General features: G+C 39.0%; 1 protein-coding gene and 1 long non-coding RNA gene across 4 annotated transcripts in view; both read right to left on the bottom strand.

The window, feature by feature from the left end:
* Positions 1-10,299, bottom strand: part of LOC102029205 — a 79,029-nt gene extending 68,730 nt beyond the window's left edge. For all 3 annotated transcript variants that reach the window (XR_261268.2, XR_001234410.1, XR_001234412.1), the window contains exons 1-2: positions 10,056-10,299; positions 176-299 (exon numbers count right to left, since the gene is read on the bottom strand). This is a non-coding gene — a long non-coding RNA (uncharacterized LOC102029205). The remainder of the gene's footprint in view (positions 1-175; positions 300-10,055) is intronic.
* Positions 10,300-11,894: 1,595 nt separating this feature from the next.
* Positions 11,895-21,179, bottom strand: part of LOC102029419 (cell surface glycoprotein CD200 receptor 2-like) — a gene marked incomplete in the record, with an annotated part of 82,117 nt that continues 72,832 nt past the window's right edge. Inside the window, 4 exon segments of the mRNA XM_013515163.1 lie at positions 11,895-12,223; positions 15,145-15,268; positions 18,567-18,815; positions 18,916-19,226. Of these exon segments, the coding sequence (XP_013370617.1) occupies positions 12,061-12,223; positions 15,145-15,268; positions 18,567-18,815; positions 18,916-19,226 (847 nt within the window).

Raw genomic sequence — 21,179 nt, forward strand, 5'->3', positions numbered from 1 at the left:
GGAGCTGACCCTGTTTTAATTTATGAAAATGCTCCTTTGTTTTCTATTATACTGTGGTTCTTCTATGTATCCCTTTTGTGGGTATGTACAAGAAACTTAGACACAAACTTATTCTTCAGATGAGCCTATCTTTCTCTCTCAATGAGGGAAGTTCCTTCCACTCAGATATCCCTACCTTGAACTTCATGTCTTTCTTCACTAATTTTACAGATACTTCCGTGATCCTCTTTGAGATTTCTAGTCCCAGAAAAATTCCACTTTGTGTTCCTTTTTCTTTTTCCAGCTTTCCAGGAGAATGTCTGAAAAACAACAGTATTATGGGAAAACTGAGTTAGTATCCTGGTACTGCTACTACTTTACAATGGGAGTTTCAATATTCTTGATTGTGAGTTAGATAATAAGACTAATACCAGCTAACTACCTCAGCAGACTGATGAAATGATTAAGGAATGTGAAGCAGCTGTCTTGTTAATTACTGGCTCCTGTCCTATTTTCCTAATTAAACTCCAAATTCCTCCTTTATGTTGTAAAGCATCCCACTCTGGTCTCTTATCATCTTACTTGATTTTTAAAAAGCTTTCCTTGGTTCTTATCTCTGAGTGTTTTCCTGGACAAGTTCTCTCACAACAACTGTGAGCATTACCTTCAATTTGCTCAGGCAGATTTACATCCCAGGGAAACTTGGCTCTTTCACCACTGCCTCTATCATGGAGTGTTATCAACTCTCCATCCTAGTACCACCTTCTCAGGACATCCCCACTACCAACCTCCTTACTGGACCTGTGTGATATGCTGATTTACTGAACTTTATCAAGGTGGGTGAAGAAGGAATCCTGATAAAAGTGTAGTAGAAGTACGGCCTACTTTGAGCTCTTACTAGTTTAATAATAGCTTGTAAAATAGCTGAATATTTAGTAGTAAATATCACGGGCCAGCAAGACTGGGCACCAGCACATGGCAGATGCAGGTTCCAGGACATAGCTTCTTCTTTTGGTCATGAAATTTCATAGACATTCTACACTGAAGGTCTATTAGCTTCTTTTACCTAATGATGTCCTGACTCCAGCATTAGGGGCACCCCTACTTCATGGCCTATTTCCAGTGCCTCATCCCATGGATGAGGCATAACATCCAATACTCACAACTTAAAGGAGGAAGGATTTAATTTAGATCACATTTTCAGGAGATTCAGTACATGGTCTGCAGTTTTCAAGGAAGAAACATGGCAGAAGGGCATGGCAGAGCAAAGCTGCTTAGTTCTGGGCAGCCTGAAAACAGAGAGGGAGTGGAGGAGCCAGGGAGAAGAATGCTCCCAGGGTCTCCCCTTTTTCCACCAGACTTCACCACTGGAGAGCACAGTCAGCTATGTACTTCTCAGCAGATGAATCCACTGATGACAGTAGCACTATCATGATCCAATCACCTTCCATGTACATGTGACTTGGGGTGACATTTTAGATCTAAACCATAACAAATGCTGAAATGATTGGCATATCCTTAAGCTCAGAAAATTCCCTGTCCCTTGGTGGACAAAATTCTCTTTGTCCCAAGAATTTGATTATTGGGAAGTATTTTCTTTCTTTCTTTCTTTCTTTCTTTCTTTCTTTCTTTCTTTCTTTCTTTCTTTCCTCTTTCTTTCTTTCTTTCTTTCTTTCTTTCTTCTTTCTTTCTTTCCACTTTAAATGCAGTGTTACTATTTAAACTCAAAGAGACAGACTAAGGGCTGTGTCACCACCACTGCCATCAGAGTCCTATGTTGAAATCCAAATCCTCACTATAATTGTAGTATGGGGCCTTTGGTTGGTGATAAAGTCATGCAGGTCAATCCCTTTAAAAAAGGGATTTCAGAAAGGTCCCCTGTTTGTAGAACTGTGAAAAATAAATTTATTTCTATAATATCTAGTCTCTATATTTTATAGCAGCCCAAATGGCCCAAAGTAGACATATATACAAATAATTTCATTGCCCTAGAAAATTTTTCTAAATTCTGGTTATTTCTTAACTTATCTCATAAAAGAAATACAATTAAAAGAGACTGAGTCAAACTATTGAGAGTTAAACAAGAAAAGGTTAAAATGTTCTAAAGCTTGAAAAACAATGATCTTTGTCTTTTGCCATCTGTGGCCTAAACTGCAAAATTGCTCCTAATTCCAGGCAAAAAAAAATAATATTTCAAAATAATTTACAACTTGCCAGTGAGGCAAATAATGCTACAAGAAAAGTAAATCATCTTAATTTTACAATTTGTTATTTTATTCTGACAACTTTGGAAGAAAAAAGAAAGAAACTTTCAATAAAGAATTTCCAAATTGGCTTCAATTGAAAAAAATTTTTGAATCTATTTGATACACTTTGTATTTCTGGTTTTTTTTAAAAAAAATCACTCTACTTTAATAAATTCAGCTAACCATTTGGCTTTCAAAGCCAATAATTATGACAACCTCATTGCAAATATGTGTACATACTTCGGAGTCACCTGGACTTTCCACTCTGCCGACAAAATGTTTGGTTTGCCTTACCACCTGGTGTTCACACCCTCGTGTGGGCCTTTCCTACCTGAATAGGACTAATTAGGACTGATGGGGATTAGGTGTAGCCAATAGAATACTGTGTATATATGTCATAAAAGACATGGCAGCTCCTGTTGCTTACTTTTGGATCCCTATCAGCTTCCACATCACAAGTACAGTCAGAAAGCCCTATGAAGAGTCTACGTGGCAAGGAACAGACACTTTCTGCCAAAACTAGACATCCCGTCAACACATGAGTAAGCTATCTTCAACGTGGATCCTCAAACCCACATCACACCCACTGACTGCAGCCCCACCTAACATCTTGACTCAACCTCAGGAGAGCCCTCAGAGCCATCCGGCTAAACTGTCCCATAATCCCTGGCCCACAATAACTATGTGAGCAATAGTGTTTATTTTGGCTTTAAACTGCTAAGCTCGGGGGTAATTTGTTATCAAGCATAGAAAACTAATAGGTAGGAACTTAAAACCCAATATTGAAAGAGCCATTGTTTATAAACCTTTCAGGGTCAGTAAGTGCAAAAAGGCTGCACTTTAGTCCTTATTATAGACATTATTGGGCATTTGACACTCCTTAGCCTTCGAACTCCCCTTTTCTGTATATGAGTTCTCTACTTATTGAATTTGACATAGTAAGAGGTAGAGTATTTCCTTCTACTCTAGATCTAGAAAAATAGAAGGTACTTACTTTGCTAGTTTCCCTGACAACTGGAGCTAGAACAAGTGCCCTGGGCATGTCTTGTCAGGTGTACTTCCCACCTATTGTGTTGACTCCAGAGCTATTGCAAGTGGGCAGACAATGAGACGTGCAGGAAGTGACCAAAATGGCAGCACCATAAGCTATGGCGCCCCCTCTGGTCTAGTGACTCTCATATCAGTGACCTTCCTCATTAGACTGTTTTGTTCCTGCCCCTTTCACTACACTGGTTTTCTAGCCCCAGAGATTCTATGAGCTATTCCCTATTTCTTAACAAATGTCTTTCTTGCTTAAATATGCATCTACTGTATGCACATCGCATCATGGTAGGTACAGTGAAAGTCACTCAAGAAGAATCAGATATATCAGAATATCTGCTATCAACAGGAACTTCTGAAGAGATAGTACCTCACTCTGGTTGATTGGATCTATCTTCTAAAGCACAACCTCATGGGCAGAAAGAAGTCAAGTCATGTTATGGAACAATAAAAGTTAAAGGGCACAACTAAGGTGAATCATTGTAAATATATATAAATGTACCACCAGTTTGAGATTCTCAAACACTAGTGATTTATAGATGAAATGCTTTCCAGTTTAAGTTCTTCTCCTTCAGTAGCTTTATATTTAAATGTTTATTAACTGACTAAAACTAAGGTTAAACTTTTAATGAACCTCAAGCAACAGAAAACATCAAAAAACGAAAAATAAAATTTAAGACCATCCCAGTTCATAGAAACAATAAAATCATGAAATTTAATTTGTACATAATTTAACGTGCTTGGAACTGAAGCCAGCTATAAAAGTATGAGATAGTCATAAATAATCAAATTTTTATACGGCTTGCCCAAATAATTAAGAAAGCACATCCATGACAGAACTTGGCATTCCCTTTTCATCTTTCTCCTCATATGACTTTAGCTAATTCTTGAGCTATAAACTCTCATAACTTCTGATATTTCTAGACTGCTAAACAGATCTGTAGGCAGGTCAGAATAATGAGCCACACAAGTAAAAAAGCCAAAGTGCATGATCACAGCTTCCTGTGGGTCAGATTTGCTCAACTACACCCCAGCTTTATTTGGATCTGCCTTTAGTAACCTGTCAGCTTTAACTCAGCCTCTCCCGTGGCCCTTGCAAATCTTTTAGTTCTTACCTACCTTCTACCAAAACAGTATAGTAGACTGCTTTAGCTCCTGTTTTGGAGGCAAAAATGCACTTTAATTACATGAAATACTTGAGTACATTCTTGGTCCAAAATTTAAACACTACAGATCAAGCCTCTTTCCACCATCACCCATTGTCATGCTCACAACTTTCCAGATAGTTCTTCATGTGCGTATTCAAATTCCTGGGTACAGGTGAAAATTTAGCTCCTAGTCTGGCTTGCAAGAGAAATTATTAATATTTAGAATACTTATTTTAAAAATATAAAAATAATTACTCCCAATCAGTCAGCTCTTTTCTTCGTCTTTTCCACCAGATGCATCTAAACTTGATTGTAGTTACAAAAGCATCTGACTGTCCCTCCACGCCATCTCTATCATGGGTGCTTCAGGAGAAAAACCTTGGGTTCCATCTGCCCAGTTTTTGGAACTACAGACTACCTTTGCTGTATTACAGCTGGAAAAGAATCAGTCTTCTCCTGGAAGTGCTTGCTGAAGCCAGAGAATTAATCCCCTTAGTTCCATCCACATTCTTTTGTAGCAAAAGCCCTCCTTGGTTCTTTCACTTGTGGGGCCCTACAAGGGAAAGCTAGCTCCCCAAAAATGAATCAGTGCTCACATGACTCTCTCCATACTTGCTACTCTGTTCAATTGAAAGCAATTCTGCTTATTTTTTAGGGCAAAGTGGTAGGAGAGGGGAAAAGATGCAGAATTTCTCCGATTCCCTGAGAATGTCCATGCTTTTAAATCCAGAGTTAGGACGATACATGTAGGTGACATTTTAACCTTCTCTCCACTTATATCTTCTGGCGGAAATAATGAACATAGCATGGCCAAGTTAGAAATAAGAGGAGATGGTAGAATTATTAGAAAGATACTAAAAAATTGTTTTGTACTTGAATGTACATGAATTATATCATCCTATTTGTATTAGTTCCTAACTTGCTTCTTCTTCATACCAATATACCTTGAAAATCTTTCCACACTGTTACATATAGCTCTCTATTATTCAGTCAGTAACAATTTACTGAGCCCCTACTGTGTGCCCAGCAATATACACCAGGGGCTGCCTGAATGTGCAGGGCTGGGAAAACAAGCTGTCTCTATCCTCATCAGTTTTACATTTTAGAGGGGGTGAGTAATAAACAAATAAGCATGCACGTAACTAATAACACAAAGGAATAAGTACTATGAAAAAAAAACAACTCGGGTAAAGGGATACGGGCAGGGCTGGTATTTCAAACAGAGAGGACCCTCTGCGAAGACAACCTCATTCCTTTCCGTTGCTGAATAATATCACATTCCACCAAAAAATGAGTGAGGTCCATTTCCCACTTTTGCTATCATAAGTCATGTTGTAATATTTACCTCCTTCTGCACATAAACAGTAGTATTTTTAGCAGGCAGTGAAAATAGAATTGCTAAATCTTACTTGCAAACTGCTCTCTGGAGTGGCTATATTAACTTATACCCCCATTGAAAACTGCTTTTGCCCTATACCACTCTTAACAGTTGACATTATTACATTTATTTTACCAATCTGATGCATGAAAAATGGTACCACATTTTTTAAATTGGCACTTCCTTGATTACTGCTTAGGCTGAATGTCACCTTGTATGTTTATTAGACTTTTGTATTTGCTATCTTGTGAAATGGCTACTCATATTCTTTGTCTATCTTTCCATGGATTTTTGTATTTTTTATTTGATCTGTTGAAGTTAATGTATTCAGGTTAATATTTTGTCTAATACATATTGCAAAATATTTTCTTCCATTCTGTGTTGACATATAAAACTTTACTCATTTGGTATCTATATACCCTCTTAACAATCATATAATCCTGTCTCAGGTTGTTGTTTTTAAATTCAAATTCAGTGTGCATTTATTGAGTGCTCACTCTGAATATATTATCCTAGGCAGTTAGGAAGACAAAAGATAAGTGACATGTGGCATCTGTCCTTATGCATTCCACAATTTAGAGTTGGGGACACAAGTACACAAATGCTTGTAAGGTCAAGCGCCTTAACAATCCACAAAATATTTTTTTAAAAAAGGGTATATACTTTTCATGGTAGGGCCGTGCCTCAGGCAGAGCAAGACCCCCAGAAGGGTATCACAGACACAAAGGCACAGAACAGACAGCAAGATTGTGAGTAGACACCTCCATCTCAGCAGGAACAGCATAGACAGAGGCTGAGAACAGCAAGAAAGGGCTAGAGGGAAATTTCTGGGAAAGACAGACAGTGGGTGCATGTACAGTATAAGAATAAAAGGACCACAGTGAGAGACTGGCTTAAAAGGGTGGGGTGCAACTGTCTTAATCATTTTATCCCTAAATAAGAAATATGGTAATAAATTTAAGACTTCTCAGTTTCCTTGAAAAGCAGTCACTAAAGAAAAGAGCACTACTGACTATGAGAAGTTAAGTAAAAATTTGGAGTTGTGGAATAAACATAGCCTCGCAATTGCACTTGATGACAGCTGAAGATCGAGTGTTACACAGCCCATCCAGTGTGTGTGTGTGTGTGTGTGTGTGTGTGTGTGCACGCGCGCTTCACATTGTCCGGGATCTGCTGGTTTCTGCCCTTACAGCCCAAGAATAGCTGCAATTTGGAAGTGTTAAGTCTGTTTCACCATCCTTCAGTGTAAGAGTGGGATAACTTAAGCTCTACAGCTTCACAGTCCTCTGGGGAGACTGCCAAAGAAAGTATATTTTGGACAGAAATCTAGAAAAAAAATAAAATAAAATAATTTAAAAGCCCAAACCCATTTTGGCATAGGGGTGAGATTTCATATCCAGTTCGTGCCTTGGTTCTTCCTTTTAATCGTTCTCAGGATGCAGGGCTGTGTCAGGTTACCGTGGAGAGCGATGGAGCACCTCGGGCTGCAGCACAGACACCATCTTCTGCTAGGCAGGTGGGAAGTTAGTGGGACTTGGGTCTGAGTTGCAAGACAATGCTGGAAAATGTTCCCAATAGCTGACCTTCTTCGCCCCTGCTGACAGGGCGGCCTTCCTCTGCTCATTTTATGTTGCTGAGGGGAGAATGACAAAAGCCAGATGCTTCTCGTTGGAATGCTAGCTGTTTAATCATCCTTTCTAGTCCCAAGACACTGGCTGTAGCTTCTTGGAGCTATCTTGGGCTTTTCCTTGGTTTTCAATGTCTTACAAATTATGTTGAAATTTCCCATTTCATGGAATACAGGGAGGTCTATGGCAAAGGTTTTATTTTTACGTGTTATGTCACAGATGGTGTCCTTGGACCAAAAGCCTTAGAATTGAGGATAGAGGAAATTTTTGTAAACAAGTACACTGTAAATTCTCGTATTGAGATACAAAATGCATAATTTGGCCTCGCTCCTAGCTCACACAAGCCGTGGTCATGTCTAAAGACATGTCCACATCCATTGGAAGGCTTGAGAGCAGCACACCAGGAAAGTCTCCCTGACAGCACAGGCCACACAGCACACACGAGAGAACAAACCCACCTCCCCTTTAGTCTGAGAACCCCAGGAAACCCCAGGACACTGCAAGGCAGAAAAGGTGAACTTCAGCATTGTGGTACCCACACAACATCCTCCTCCATGGGCCTCTTGCTTGCTGTTTTCAGAAGGATAACATAAAGAGAAACTGAAAAGTTGATGCGGTCCAGAATTTCCATGATGTCAAAGAGCAATGGATGCAAAGGAGACCACTGGAGATCGGTCTGCCCTCTGAGGTGCAGGCCCCAGAGCTCAGACCCATGCTACCAGTTAGTCCAACAGGAATGAGAGGGCTTGGGGCATGGTCTGCCTTCTCCCTCTGGCCAGACCGTCATCTCCATCAAGGAGTCCTGGGTAATCATGACTATGGAGGAACAAGAAAACAGCCTGTTGCTAGTCACAGGTGCGAGTCTCTCGGTCCTTCTTTTCAATCCTGGCCTTCCTTCCAGCCATCATATCTCAGTGAAAGGAGTCACTGGTGAGGAGGTAATATGCTATTTTTGACAACCCTTAGGCTGTAACTACTTATTAGATCCTTCTTGCATATCTCTGTCTTCCTGAGAAACCACTTTGAAGATACCACCACGTATTACAGCAGCCATTGATATTTTCCTACTAATCTATCCATAACTGTGTTAAGTTTGTAATGTTCCTATCCTATTTCATAATGTATGTTTATTATTATGTGTTTCCTACAACAACCATTGAGAATAGTTAATGATTTTTCAATAGGTCACTCATGTATAGCTCTATTTATTTTCTTTAGAAGCCACTTTGAAGATACCAAAGTATAGCACAACAACTCTTGATAATCTCCTACCTCTTTTGTCTCTAACTCACTATTATTTGTCTATTTGTTTTCCTGAGAAACTATTTTGTAGATAATAATATGTAAAACAATAACCACTGATAATTTCCTACCATTTTGTCTGTAATTTGCTAAGTCTCCCCTATTATTATGTTATCCTTCTTTTATTCTTTAAAATTTAAAAAAAAAGAGCAATGGTAATCAATTAATCTCCCATACACAGCTTTGTTTTCCAGGAGGACCCCATTATTACTAACAGGCAAGTCATAACTACAGTTTGGAAAGTGATTCATTCTCTCTTTCTGTATAAGTCATAACATTTCATTGAATTTTACAGCTCCTCTTATCTTAATATAGCATGTTACATTCATTTTTTGTACTATGACCTTGTATATGATTTTTCTCTTCTTCTGGTTAAAGTTGCAAACTCTCTTGACTCACTCTATGGCTCCCCCTCTACTATGCCAGGTACTCATTTGTTTCCTCTCTGAAGACTGCGGTGCCTCAAAGAGCTCTCTTCTCAAGGCATGAGGGCTGAGGAGAGGATAAGCACACAGGAAATGGGATCATTGTGGTATACATATGTGGGCCATGTGTCTTAACATAGGAGAGAAGTCTTGGGGGAAGAACCCATTCAAAAATTTTTCTGTGCATGACAGGAATTTGAATTCAGGTAGATGGAAAAACAAAATTTTGTGTTTCTGAAATACCTCTCAAAAGGCCACTTATGAACCTAAAGATTATCTTTGAACCCTTTCTTCATCTGGGCTAAGCAAGAATTATTTTCTAACTTCATGAGAGAAAACTAGAATAAGAAGTATCTCAACTTTTCCAGCTTCCTCAAGCTTGGAAAGTGAGACCCATCATCCCTCAGACCCACTCCCTCTCCCTCACAGGCGCTGGTTCTCTGCCGTGTGTAAACCAATGTTCTTGGCCTCTTGTTTGATCCTCAGATCACTGTTGGGTGAATCAGTCATAAGATTTGGACATTCTGTTCGGAGAACATGATAAATTCATCAAGATTTGCTGGATCTGCTAAACGTTCCTGGCGTTCTTAACAGAATAACTATCTTCTTCTATCCCCAGATGACTTCATGAGATTGGAGACTTGTGAGGGGAGATGATACAGTTGCCCACTTGCCCTGAGAGAAACCCATCCTGACACACCTCCCTGCTCTCACCCAGGTGGCCCTCTCTTTTTGATCTGCATTTCTTTCCTCCCCTGTCCACTGAAAGTGTTCTTTAAAGCATTTTATAAAGCTTAAATTGACCATTATAATCTCCTTCAGCCAGACTTCACACACTTTCTCCAGTTCTGCCTTCTTCACAAGGCCCCAATTTTGTTCAGGCCTCCCCTCACTCTCCCATCAGATACCTCTTAGTCTTAGTTAGCTCCAGCTCCAGAAACAGACATCATCGACCTGAGCATCATCTGTCTCTGCAGCAGAAACTGGATGAAACATGGTCCTGTGGCCTGGGCCAGTCATGAGAGAAGAAACCTATGGGGCTCTTGGTCCTCGGTAGAGTCCAAGGACTAGATTGTCAGTCGCCATCCTCTGGAAGTACCATTGCCTGGCGCTGACCTTGGGGTGGCTGCCTTCCTCTCAGGAGCAAACAAAGTAGGCCATCTGCCTTCTTGGTCACACCCAAAGGCCATTTAAGTCTGAGAGTCTCAATTTCCTCTTTTTTTGAATTGAGGAAGTTAACCTTATTTATCTTAGCTTCCTTCAGCTTTAGAATACCCTGTTTGCCTGTAACACATGACAGGGGAGGACCTGGGAAGTGGAAAAATGCAGATACTTGTAGTTGTAGCTCAAAAGAATCTGAAGCCAGTGACACAAGCAATTTGCTTCTTCACAATCAGGAGATCTCAACTCTCCAGTTTGAGAAATGAGTACTAATCTTGGTGTAACCATGAAGACATCTTTACATTTCCCTCTCCCTCAAGGGAAGCTAGGTAAATGGTTTTGACTAAAATTAAGTGAAAAGCTCAGTACAAGTTTAGGAACTGAAATTCTATTCTTCTTAATTTTAAACTAAACTATTTCCCCTTCCTTGTGTAATTGCTCCAAAGCCACTCAGGAAGACCAAAGGAATTACTAAGTGGTAGAGTAGTTATATGGAAAAGTTAAAGAAAAAATACAGGATTCTCTGCCTGAGGTTAAGTAGATTTTAACTGGCTTTAAAATGCTAAAAGAATTAAGTTGAAGCACCATCTAGTGGTTCTCAAATGTGTTTTCCTGAAAGTTGTTCCCAATTTTCTTCAATTTGAGATATAATTGATTTCTTATGCATATTAATATATATGCATATGTGTGTTTGAAATATAAAAACAATTATTTTTTTCTCCTACCTGTAGAAAAAGATATAAAGATAAGGATTAGGGGAGAGTAGCTGTACCTGTTTTATTCTTCCGATTTAATGCCATCCAGAAACCATGGATGTGAGGATGGAACAGAGAAGGATCATGAATTTACATATATCTCCCCCACAAATGAATGGGGTTCACTCAGTGAAAAAATAATTAAGTTGATGTGGCTCACACTGTAATCACAGCTATGCGGGAAGTTTGGGGCAAGAGGACCTCAAGTTCCAGCCCAGCCTAGCAAACTTAGTAAGACCTTGTCTCAAAGCTGAGAAAAGGGCTGAGGATGCAACTCAGTGGTAGAGCAATTGCCTACAATGAGCAAGGCCCTGGGTTCAACTCTCAGTATCCAAAGGGGAAAAGAAAAGAATTAACAGAATAATGTCCATAAAATATAACAGATCTCAGTTCTTCTTTTTCCTACTCACATCCTCTCCAAGAGCCCACAACTGTATCTTCATCTTCCTAACCCTGCAATGCAGACATGTCCTCACACATCTAGGGATTGGCTGGCTGGCTACTGGATGATCTTTGCACACCTCCGGATTCCCAAGTGCTTTCCCACCATGAGCCCACAGCTTCCCATGGCTGTAAATGAACAAGAATTCTTCTGTAATTATTATACAGATAGCTCTCATGCTTACGATGCCTAGCTTCTGAGGTTATGTCTGTTTCATTACCTCCAAGCAAGAACAAAAATGGGCCACAACATGCAGATGAGTTGAGCACAACCTGCTGCTGCACTATTGACAGCAAACCTTCAAAATGACCATGTGGGTATTTGTATCAATTAGGATTAAATTCCATTATATGCAGGAAAAAAAATCAAAAAAGCAGTGACATGGACAAAATAGTTTATTCTCTCTCACACAACATCAGTGGGTAGACAGTTTAGGGTTGGTAAGGACACGCGATGATTATCAGGCTCCAGGTCCTTCCACCTTTCTTTTTCTCCATCGTAGTGAGTAGCTGCCAGTCTCAGTGTTACCCATAGCTCAAGTTAGCTGCTGGAGCTTCACTCATCACACCAGGAAATAAGGAGGAAGCAAAAGAGAACCCATTCTTTCACTTTAAGATTTTCTGAACATGTCTCACAAGATTTATGTTTGTATCTCATTTTCCAAAACTGATGGTCATACTTTGCTGCAAGAGAAGCCAAGAAATACCTTTGTGCATCCCTATAATAAATAAAATTTGAATTGAGCTAATAAGAAACATATTGGTCACCTCATGCCACAATAATGTTGTATAATAAGCAACCACAGAACCTAGGTGGAAACATTGCTCATATGTCTGAGATCAGAAGAGGTCAGGCCTGATAATCTTGACTTGGCATCCTTACATGACTAGGGGATGGCTGACTATTGGATCCTCCAGACTAGCTTTGATGAGAGTTAAGGATGTTGGAGTGAGGTATCTCAGCTGTGTTCTTAAGATTCTCATTCTCTAGTGGGAGAGGTTAGGCATATTTTCATGAAATAGCAAGTGCAGGCACACAGGACCTCTGGAGATCCACACTCCATATGGACACACTGCCATTTCTGCCTCGTTTCATTGTTCAAAGCGAGCTACTGGGGGTGGGTAGACATGCACTCTGTTTAGGGAAAGAACTTTGAAGTCAAATATTACAAGAAATATTACATGAGTAGAGAAAGGGGTAAGGTTTAGAGACATGAATATGACCATTTGCCATAAGAGAAAGGCACTGGACCAGGAACTTGCAATCTCTGCCACAGTTTTTAAAAATCTGTCAGACAATTATATTATTAGACTTCTCCCCTTTCCATGTCCTGTTTTAAACACAAAGAAATTGTAATAAAAAAGAGATACAGGAACTTATATATATATGACATTATTCACAAATTGATTTCTTGACTTATTAAATTACTAATAGAGTAGGTGTTAATTTTGGTATGCATCTTAATCCTTAGAGAGAGATTGGCTAGATGTGCATCTAGCCTGATTCCTTCCCCCCGACCCCAAAGCAGCCATGCTACATTTTCCAAGCACCAGCCAAGTTGATGTGGCCATATATATGACTGAGGACTAGCCAATCAAATGTGAGCAGAAGTGACTGAGGACTAGCCAATCAAATGTGAGCAGAAGTGATTGCTACTCCAGACCTGGGCTAGAAAAGCCTCCCACATAAAATCCTATTTCCTATTCATCAGCTGAATAGAGAATACTCTGAGAAGAGCAAAATAGTCATAAGACAAACAAAGATAAAATGACAGCTTACAGAAACACCCTTCCATCCACTGTCTGGCCCAACCAACACTGGAGTAGGATATGAACAAAATCCAAACTTTTTCAGTGTGCAACCAAGAAGCTAGGATAAAAGCCCCATCCAATTAGACTACTGTATTTATTAGTGTCTTCCAGTATTGTGCATTCATTTTCTCTCCTAGAGTTTTACTGAAAATAAAAGTGACCCGGGCCACCTGCAACTTTATATGAGACTTTTCTTTTAAATTAAAAGACACTTTTTACTGCAGGATCATTATCTATACCAAATGGAGGTAAGGTCCCAGTTTACAGTGCCCCTGGAAGATACTAAGGTTTTATCAATATCTTACTCTTAGGCCCCAATCTCTATGATTTATAGTGTAGACAAGGGAAATTGAGACACTGGAGTTGTAAAAGTTAAGGCACCTGTAGCACTGTCTCCAATGATGCTGGCAATTCCTTAGGTGGGAATTTCTAACTTCTAAAATGCAGATGCTGCTAAACTGACATGGATATGTGTTTAATAAGCCAAAACATGCAGTTCAGCTGCCCTGTTAATTGTTAGCAAGCAAGGCATACCAGGTCACCTACTGGCTCACTTCCTGGAGTGTTTGTGGCTCCTGCCATTGCATCATTGATCAACTTCTCAGGTGTGTGAAGTGTTGGCGCCTGGGTTGTACAGGGTTCAGCTGCTGAACAGAGGGACCTCTGGATGAGTTGGAAAAGCTCCCTGTCACAGTGCTCTGAAGTCAAGATCACAGTGCAGCCGAGGCAGCCGAGGACACAGGCTGCTGACACTCTATTTCAGAGCAATAAAGCTGCCATCCTTAGAGATCAAACAGTTCTCTTAATTGGCAAGATGTACTGCCTTTGTTTCCTGGGCCCTGGTCATTTTTGCAGGCTTTCGGCTTTCATATCCACCTCTTCCCGCACCTCCAAATCTGTGAGATAAAAATGGGCTGTCCGGAGAAGTTCTTTGTCTCAACTCCCAGGGAGTCTCTGAAGAATCTTTACTCCTGAGAGAGTTCTGACCTTCTTAGAGCCCCCAAACTACTGCTGTCTCTTTTATTAAAGCTGTTCACCATTTACTCATTTTAGGAGATCGAAGCTAGGCCAAGACCCCAATAGTAAAGGATCAAGAAGTTGGGTGCAAATACCATCCAGATCACGTGAGGGGTAGAGAAAAACTACCCAGCACTGTTATTTTGTTGTTGTTGCTGCTGAAGCATTTTCCTCTGTAAGCCAAGAAGCAGCGTTGTTTCACTTTTGCTAATAAGAGCTCACTAGGGGAACGTGGAGAGTAGACACATCTCCTTGGTACTAGTGGTGGCAAGAGTCAAGCATTTGCATGGCTAGATTCACTGTGTGCTAAGGGATTAAGACAGGTTTTGCCTACTATCACATGGATTCTCATAAACTCGAAGGTCTGAATAGCGACAGCAGCAATTAAGGTAGCCTTTAAACATGAAAGTTTTATTGCAAAGGGCTATTTCTTGTCATGTCTTACTGAGTCTAAATGGACTTCCAACTTTCATTCTCTAGGAAAAACATAAATTCTATAATTAAGCAGAAATGAACACAAGCCCTCAGAAATGGGTAATTAGACATAAACTCTTGAGAAATCCCTGCAACTTCACTTCTCCCACTGAATTCTGAGGAGTGGGCTAGCCTAGAAACCCCCTGGGTCAAAACTGCAATGAAGAAGAAGCTCTTGTCCAAGGTCTGTGGGCACTTCTGGGTTATTCACAAAGTCTAATGTGAAAGAAGGCACTGAATATGCAGTGAAGCACGTCTAGCACATTTCCCAGCACATGGTGGACCGATGTCTTACAATGTTCTCTAATGAATAGTATCATTAGTTTTCAGTTCCTACCTGCAAGCATTTATCTTCTGGGAGGAAGCAAATCCCACAATAACCAGAACAACCATGAGAACAGAGAGTTTCACATAGAGAATGATCAGTAAAGAAGATGCTGCAGATCCTGAGGTTGTAGCACCTTTAAATAAAAACCAGGGTGAAAAGTCACTTTAAGTATTCTTTTAATTAACAAATTGAAGTCAGCAGTTTAAAAGAGCATTTGAAAATATTCCTAAAAGTTCACAGATTGTCAAAACCAAAAACCCTTCTAAATTATGACTCAAATGTTACTAGTGGATCATAATTTCATGACAGTTTCAGACCAATGTCTGTGTTTTGCATTTGGTAAGTTTTTAATAAATATTTTCTGAAAAAAAAATAAATGTACACTAAGCCTTAATACTTTTCAATTTTGTAAGAAAGAAGAAAATTTTCCCATGCACATTATAATCTTTTGAAAGGCATTATTCTTAATAATTTGGGCTTGATTGATAATACTTGTCACACACAGTGAATTCATTTTGTCACTGAGTTGATATAAAATCCCTTTAGCAAAATACTTTGTCTTTTTAATTTCATTTTGTTCCTCTAGGAAATGACTCCATAAGTTGTTTTTAAAATCACACAAATTAGGACGATCATTCTGAAACCTTTTCTTCTATGAATGTGGCAGCTTAGGGCAGGTATGGCTCCAACACATCATTACATTCTATTAAATAACTCAAGCAGAGAATAAAGACTAAACTGAGAGGATGTCAGGCAATCTTTTAGATGCTGTCAAAGAAAAGATGACAACAGGATAACAGTTCTCAAAAATCTCAGAATTCTACAGTAGACATCAGACCCCTATAAATGAAAAGTTACACAGCTGAAACAGTGCCTAGAAAGTATGATAGACATTGTGAAATGATAGGAAAGCACTCAAGGGTAAAGGGCAACTGGGATGTGGGAAAAGAGAAGGGAAAGAAGGAGAAATTTTGTATGTATGTATACACAGGATAGTTAACATAGTTGATCTACTGTCTTCTATTTCTTTGGTGAAAGAAACTGTCAGCGAGTCCTTGATGGATCAATATTGCATGTCTCTATTTGTTTTCATGAGAAACTACTTTGAAGATATCAATATGTAATACAACAAGCATTGTTAATTCCCTACCACTTTGTTTGTAAATCTGTATTGTCTGTACTGTTCTTTTGCTTTACCCTTGAGCGTTTTCCTATCATTTCACAATGTCTATGATACCTCCGAGTTTATATTAACTCCTTCAGGTTTTACACTAGTGAGACAATGCAGTGCTTGCACATGTAGGTCTGATTTATTTCACTTATGAGTGTGGTCAAGATCTTAACCTACTTTAGGTGAAAAAATAAACAGAAGCGTAGCAAGTAATTTACAAAATAGAATAGGAGAGAACCTTCATGCATGGAAAACTCCAAAAGAGTAGGAAGCATGAGATCTGACAAAATAGCTCAAGTAGTTTAAATGATCTTGCCAAGAAGAAATGATAATCATTTGAGTCAATGAATATGTTAATTACTATAAATGATACTTTTATAAATGCATACATGGATAAAAATTTCATTTGTACCCCACAAATATATAAAATTATTCTTTGTCAATTAAAAATAAAGACAAAGAGAGATGTAGCTAAGAAAGCAGAAAAAGGGCACATGGTGGGTAGGGTGAAGCACAAAGCTATGAGCTGGAGTTGCTTTGAAAGTCTGCATTCAAACACGTAGGCTCTCAAGTCCTCTCTCCGCTCTGTGCAGCACATCTTCCCTCACCAGCAGACAAAAAGGGAGTCTGTTCTCAAAGAGATGAACTGGAGACCTCAGAGTGAAGGACCCAGACATCGTGGAGAGTGGAGAGGAAGCACCACACTGAAAGACACATCAGAGGGAAGCTTGAGCACTGGGGAGTGGCATGCACACATGCACGCTTCACTCTTCTCCCCAGGACAGTAACTGTGAGACTTGGCCTTCCAAGGAAAGGAGCTGAAGACTTATTTCCTGAAGAGCTTCAGCAGTCCCAAAGAAAAGCAGATACATGAGGATCTCCAGTTATTGCAAAACAAAAGTCCATTTGTTTCTTTCTCTCTTTATTGGTGTTAACTAGTTGACAAGTCCCACTGTCATACAGTCAGGCTTGTAATCAGCTCTTCAGTGTTCACTTGGAAATAAATTGACAGCCAAGGATTGCCAAAGAGAGCATATGAAGGAAAGACTAAAACAAACAAATGGTAGAAGGCAGCAGGAACTCAGATTAAGTATATACGGGATCAAGTAGAGGATCAAGGCAAGTGACCATCTAGGCCAATAGCTATGTAATGGGCCAAGTGAATGTGACTGTCCACCACTGATAAGCCTGAGATCATGAAACACCTAAAGAAAGGATATCATCAAGAAAAAAAGGGAGGGAAGTGATAGATTACCTAAATCTGATCTGTGGAAAGCTTTAGTAGAAGTTCTTTAATTTTGTCTATGAGCTTCATGTTAATTCACAATAAGTAAATACACTGAAGTTTTAAAAAGTAAAGCAAATATGAACACTATGAAAAAAAGCAAAACAGAGAAATCATGTGTTGATTTTCTTAGCAATCATATTTGCCTATTCAAATTAATATAATTGCTATATCACTGATATGAAGGATGAGGAAAGGAATAAGACAAGGCTAACTGTTCACCTACTATAAGGGGAAATGGCTACATAATGTCTAAAGTCATAAATAAGAAACAGCACTACCAACATGTGATTTAGGAAAATGGAGTTAAATACTACAAGAAACGCTTGAAATTTGAACATATTTGGCTCTGAAATTGAATGAAGACAGAGAAGAGGGTTAGAAAGGCAAGGGTTAGACTGGTGTTTTCCAGTTAGGGCCTCATGCAATAATTTGACTTTAAACTATGTGTGTTGTATTGATTAAAGCAATACTTAAATATTTTGAATTGACAAGAAATAGGAGTAGGATAAAAGCACACAACAGAGAAACTAGATAACAAATGTTATAAGACGTTTAAGAAACTCCACCATGAAGAGCCTAGAGGAGAAAAGCATCCCAAACTAAAAATCCATGAAGCCAATTTATGAGTGACTTTATCCTTCTCATAAAACCGTATCTGTTTAAAGTCATACTTTCTACTTCAATTTAAACCATGAGCATCCTTTTAAAACGCACCACCCAAGTCAATGTAATACTAGTACAGAAGCAAGCAATCTGACTGGAATAAACAGCATTCTACAACATGGCTTTTTACCAAAAAGTTCTGTAATATTATTCCTCTAGACATTATCTCTCTATTTTGGAAGGGGAGGGGAGGTAAAATGGAGGCTGAGAGAGAGCTTCTTTGAAAGAAATTTCTCTGCACATTGTTTCCTCCTTGTCTCCAATAAAAGAATGGGGAAAAATCAAACCAAAACTAAGAGAATTACTAACCAGAAGGCAGGACTTCAGAGAGACTCCTGTTCCCCGTCACATGGGAGACCAAGCAGGTCACAGTGGATACATTGCTGTCTGAATAGCGGCATGTGCTTCTGACCGTCACTGTGCCGTTGCTGTTCTTTTCCTCCTTAGTCACACAGCGCCCCTTCGGAGTCCAGGAGATCTGTGCAGCCGGCCTGCCTGCAACGGCCTCACACACCAATGTCTTATTCTTGCTGAGAAACATGTTGGCTTCAGGGCGCACTGCAGAGACGTGAGGAAAATTATGCTTCAGCCTTAAGATCAGAGATGAAATTTGGAGAATTTGGTGATGTGAGATATCACAATATATGACATCCCTTACCGAGCACTTGCAGTTGATATCCATGTTGGAAATTCCCAGTGGGTGACACTATTTCACAGATGTAATATCCATCATGTGCGACAGCCACCGCATTGATCTGAAGGTGAGGGCTCAGGTCAGGTCTGGAGGCCCACGTTACTCTCTCATCGGTACAGTTGGTGTCAGTGCTCTCATTTGTTTCTCTTCTATAGGCTTTTGTGCAGAAAGGCTGGTCTCTGAGCATGATTTTCCATGTCCTTAGGTCCACGTTTGTCAGGAGGACAGGAGGGCAACAGAGCACACACGATGAGCCTAACTCTACAGACAGGGAAGTGTTAACTGGACACACACACACACACCACACAAAAGAAGAAATGAGAAAAGCAAGCTTCATAAACATCTTTGTATGTTAAGGTTTACCCACAACAGACAACATGAAATTGTATTACAACATTGCTTTACTGGTGATCATATCAGAACTATTAGACTTGTATAAGAAATGAATATTTGTAAAAATATATAACGTATATTATATGCAAATGAAATTCAAATGTTAAGCAATTTTCTTCTATATTTTACATTGCAATAGAATCAATATGTATTCAAATACATGAAAATTTTCAGGAAGTTTGATATTTACAAAAAGATAAGAAAACAGAACATTAAATTAAATCTTCTAAAATCTAATATTTTGATGATAAGCAATATTGGATTTGTCACACAATTCAAACTCCTCAGAAAATAAAATGCTCTCCAGAAAAGAAAATGCAATAATTTTGTGGTTGTCTCTCCCTGAGTTTTAATATGTGCAAAAAAACAATAGCATTAAAACTAAATGTGTATCACTAAAAGCAACTTTTCTGCCAAACATAGATGTGTAAATTATATGGCACTTCTATTAAAAGTAACTAATATGGTATTCAGGTTGAACTAATTTGAAATTCAAATTCTTTAAGGGTACAAATGATATCAACAAACCTTAATCTATAATTTCATCAGTTTAACTATCCCATGAAAATGAAAAGTGATGATGCCTAGAAATATCTTTTTCTGGTGAAGTAATAGCATGTTGTATAAATTTAAAAATGAGGAAAGACAAGGTTTATTTCCCCTTCTAACTTATTCATAAAAAGAACTTTATTGAAAAAGTGTGATACTGTCAAATAGCTTTTAGAAAAGTTTCTCTTCCTTTTTGGTTAGTCACACTTCTATTCTCAAGCAGTTCCACTGTGAATTTTGCCCCTTGTGCTACAGCAGTCAGACCACCATATTCTTCAGTTGTTGGGCTGGACTCAGTCAGGTCATCAGCTGCTTTTTCTAACAAAGTTCAACCCTCCATCCCTTCCCTGCTGGTCTCTAGATGTGACAGTGTATTACCTTCCGCAGGAAGGGATGAACGGTCCTGCATAAACTGCTTTCCATCCAGACATGAATTACCTGAAGCTAGAAAATCTTTAGGAAAGAATAAGTGAAATTAATTTTTAATACTCAGAGTGGACGTCACTTTTTCTTCCCAAAATCTTACTCAACAAAACAATGAGTTAACTAAAATTGACAAAAATAAAAGAATAAAAAAATTAAACACAGGTTTTTTTATAGCAGTGATACTGTTTTGTGTAATATCCCCATGAGGGTGGATACGTGTCTTCATATAATTGTCCAAACCTGTAGAATCTACACCACCAGGAGTTAATCCTAATGGAAACTTTGCACTTTGGCTGAGAATTATGAATCCATGTAGGCTCAGTGATTGTAGTATATGTGACGCTGAGTTGCAGGATGTCCAGAACGGGGAAGGTGGTGCCTGGGTGGGCTCAAGGGTTCTATGAGAACTTTCTGGACTTTCCACTCAACTTTGTTGTAAACCTACAACTCTTCCAAAAAATAAAATCTGTTCAAAAACCAAAATATATGTGGTTCAAGGAGGTCTCACAGTACATGAAATTCATTTCTGTCATTTCATTCTGAATATTTCTGAATTGTTTTATCAGTTCAGACCCTAGCGCTTCCAGCAAGACTTCATCTCAGTCAGGTCTTGCTGCTTTAAGGATTCATGAATGGTGAATTTCTTTAAGAGAGATACTTTATTTCTCCTCTTTTTTGTTTTCTGAGGATTATAAGAAACTGCTAAAAATATTTCCAATGAATTAAGACATTCTGGAAGAAATGGATAAATTCCTAGATACATACAACCTATCAAAATTGAACCAAGAAGATATAAAAATCCTGAGCAGACCAGTAGCAGGCAATGGAATTGATGAAGTAATAAAAATTCTACACACTGA

Source organism: Chinchilla lanigera, unplaced genomic scaffold, assembly GCF_000276665.1.
Source record: "Chinchilla lanigera isolate Chin_1 unplaced genomic scaffold, ChiLan1.0 scaffold00026, whole genome shotgun sequence".
Classification (NCBI taxonomy): Eukaryota; Metazoa; Chordata; class Mammalia; order Rodentia; family Chinchillidae; genus Chinchilla; species Chinchilla lanigera.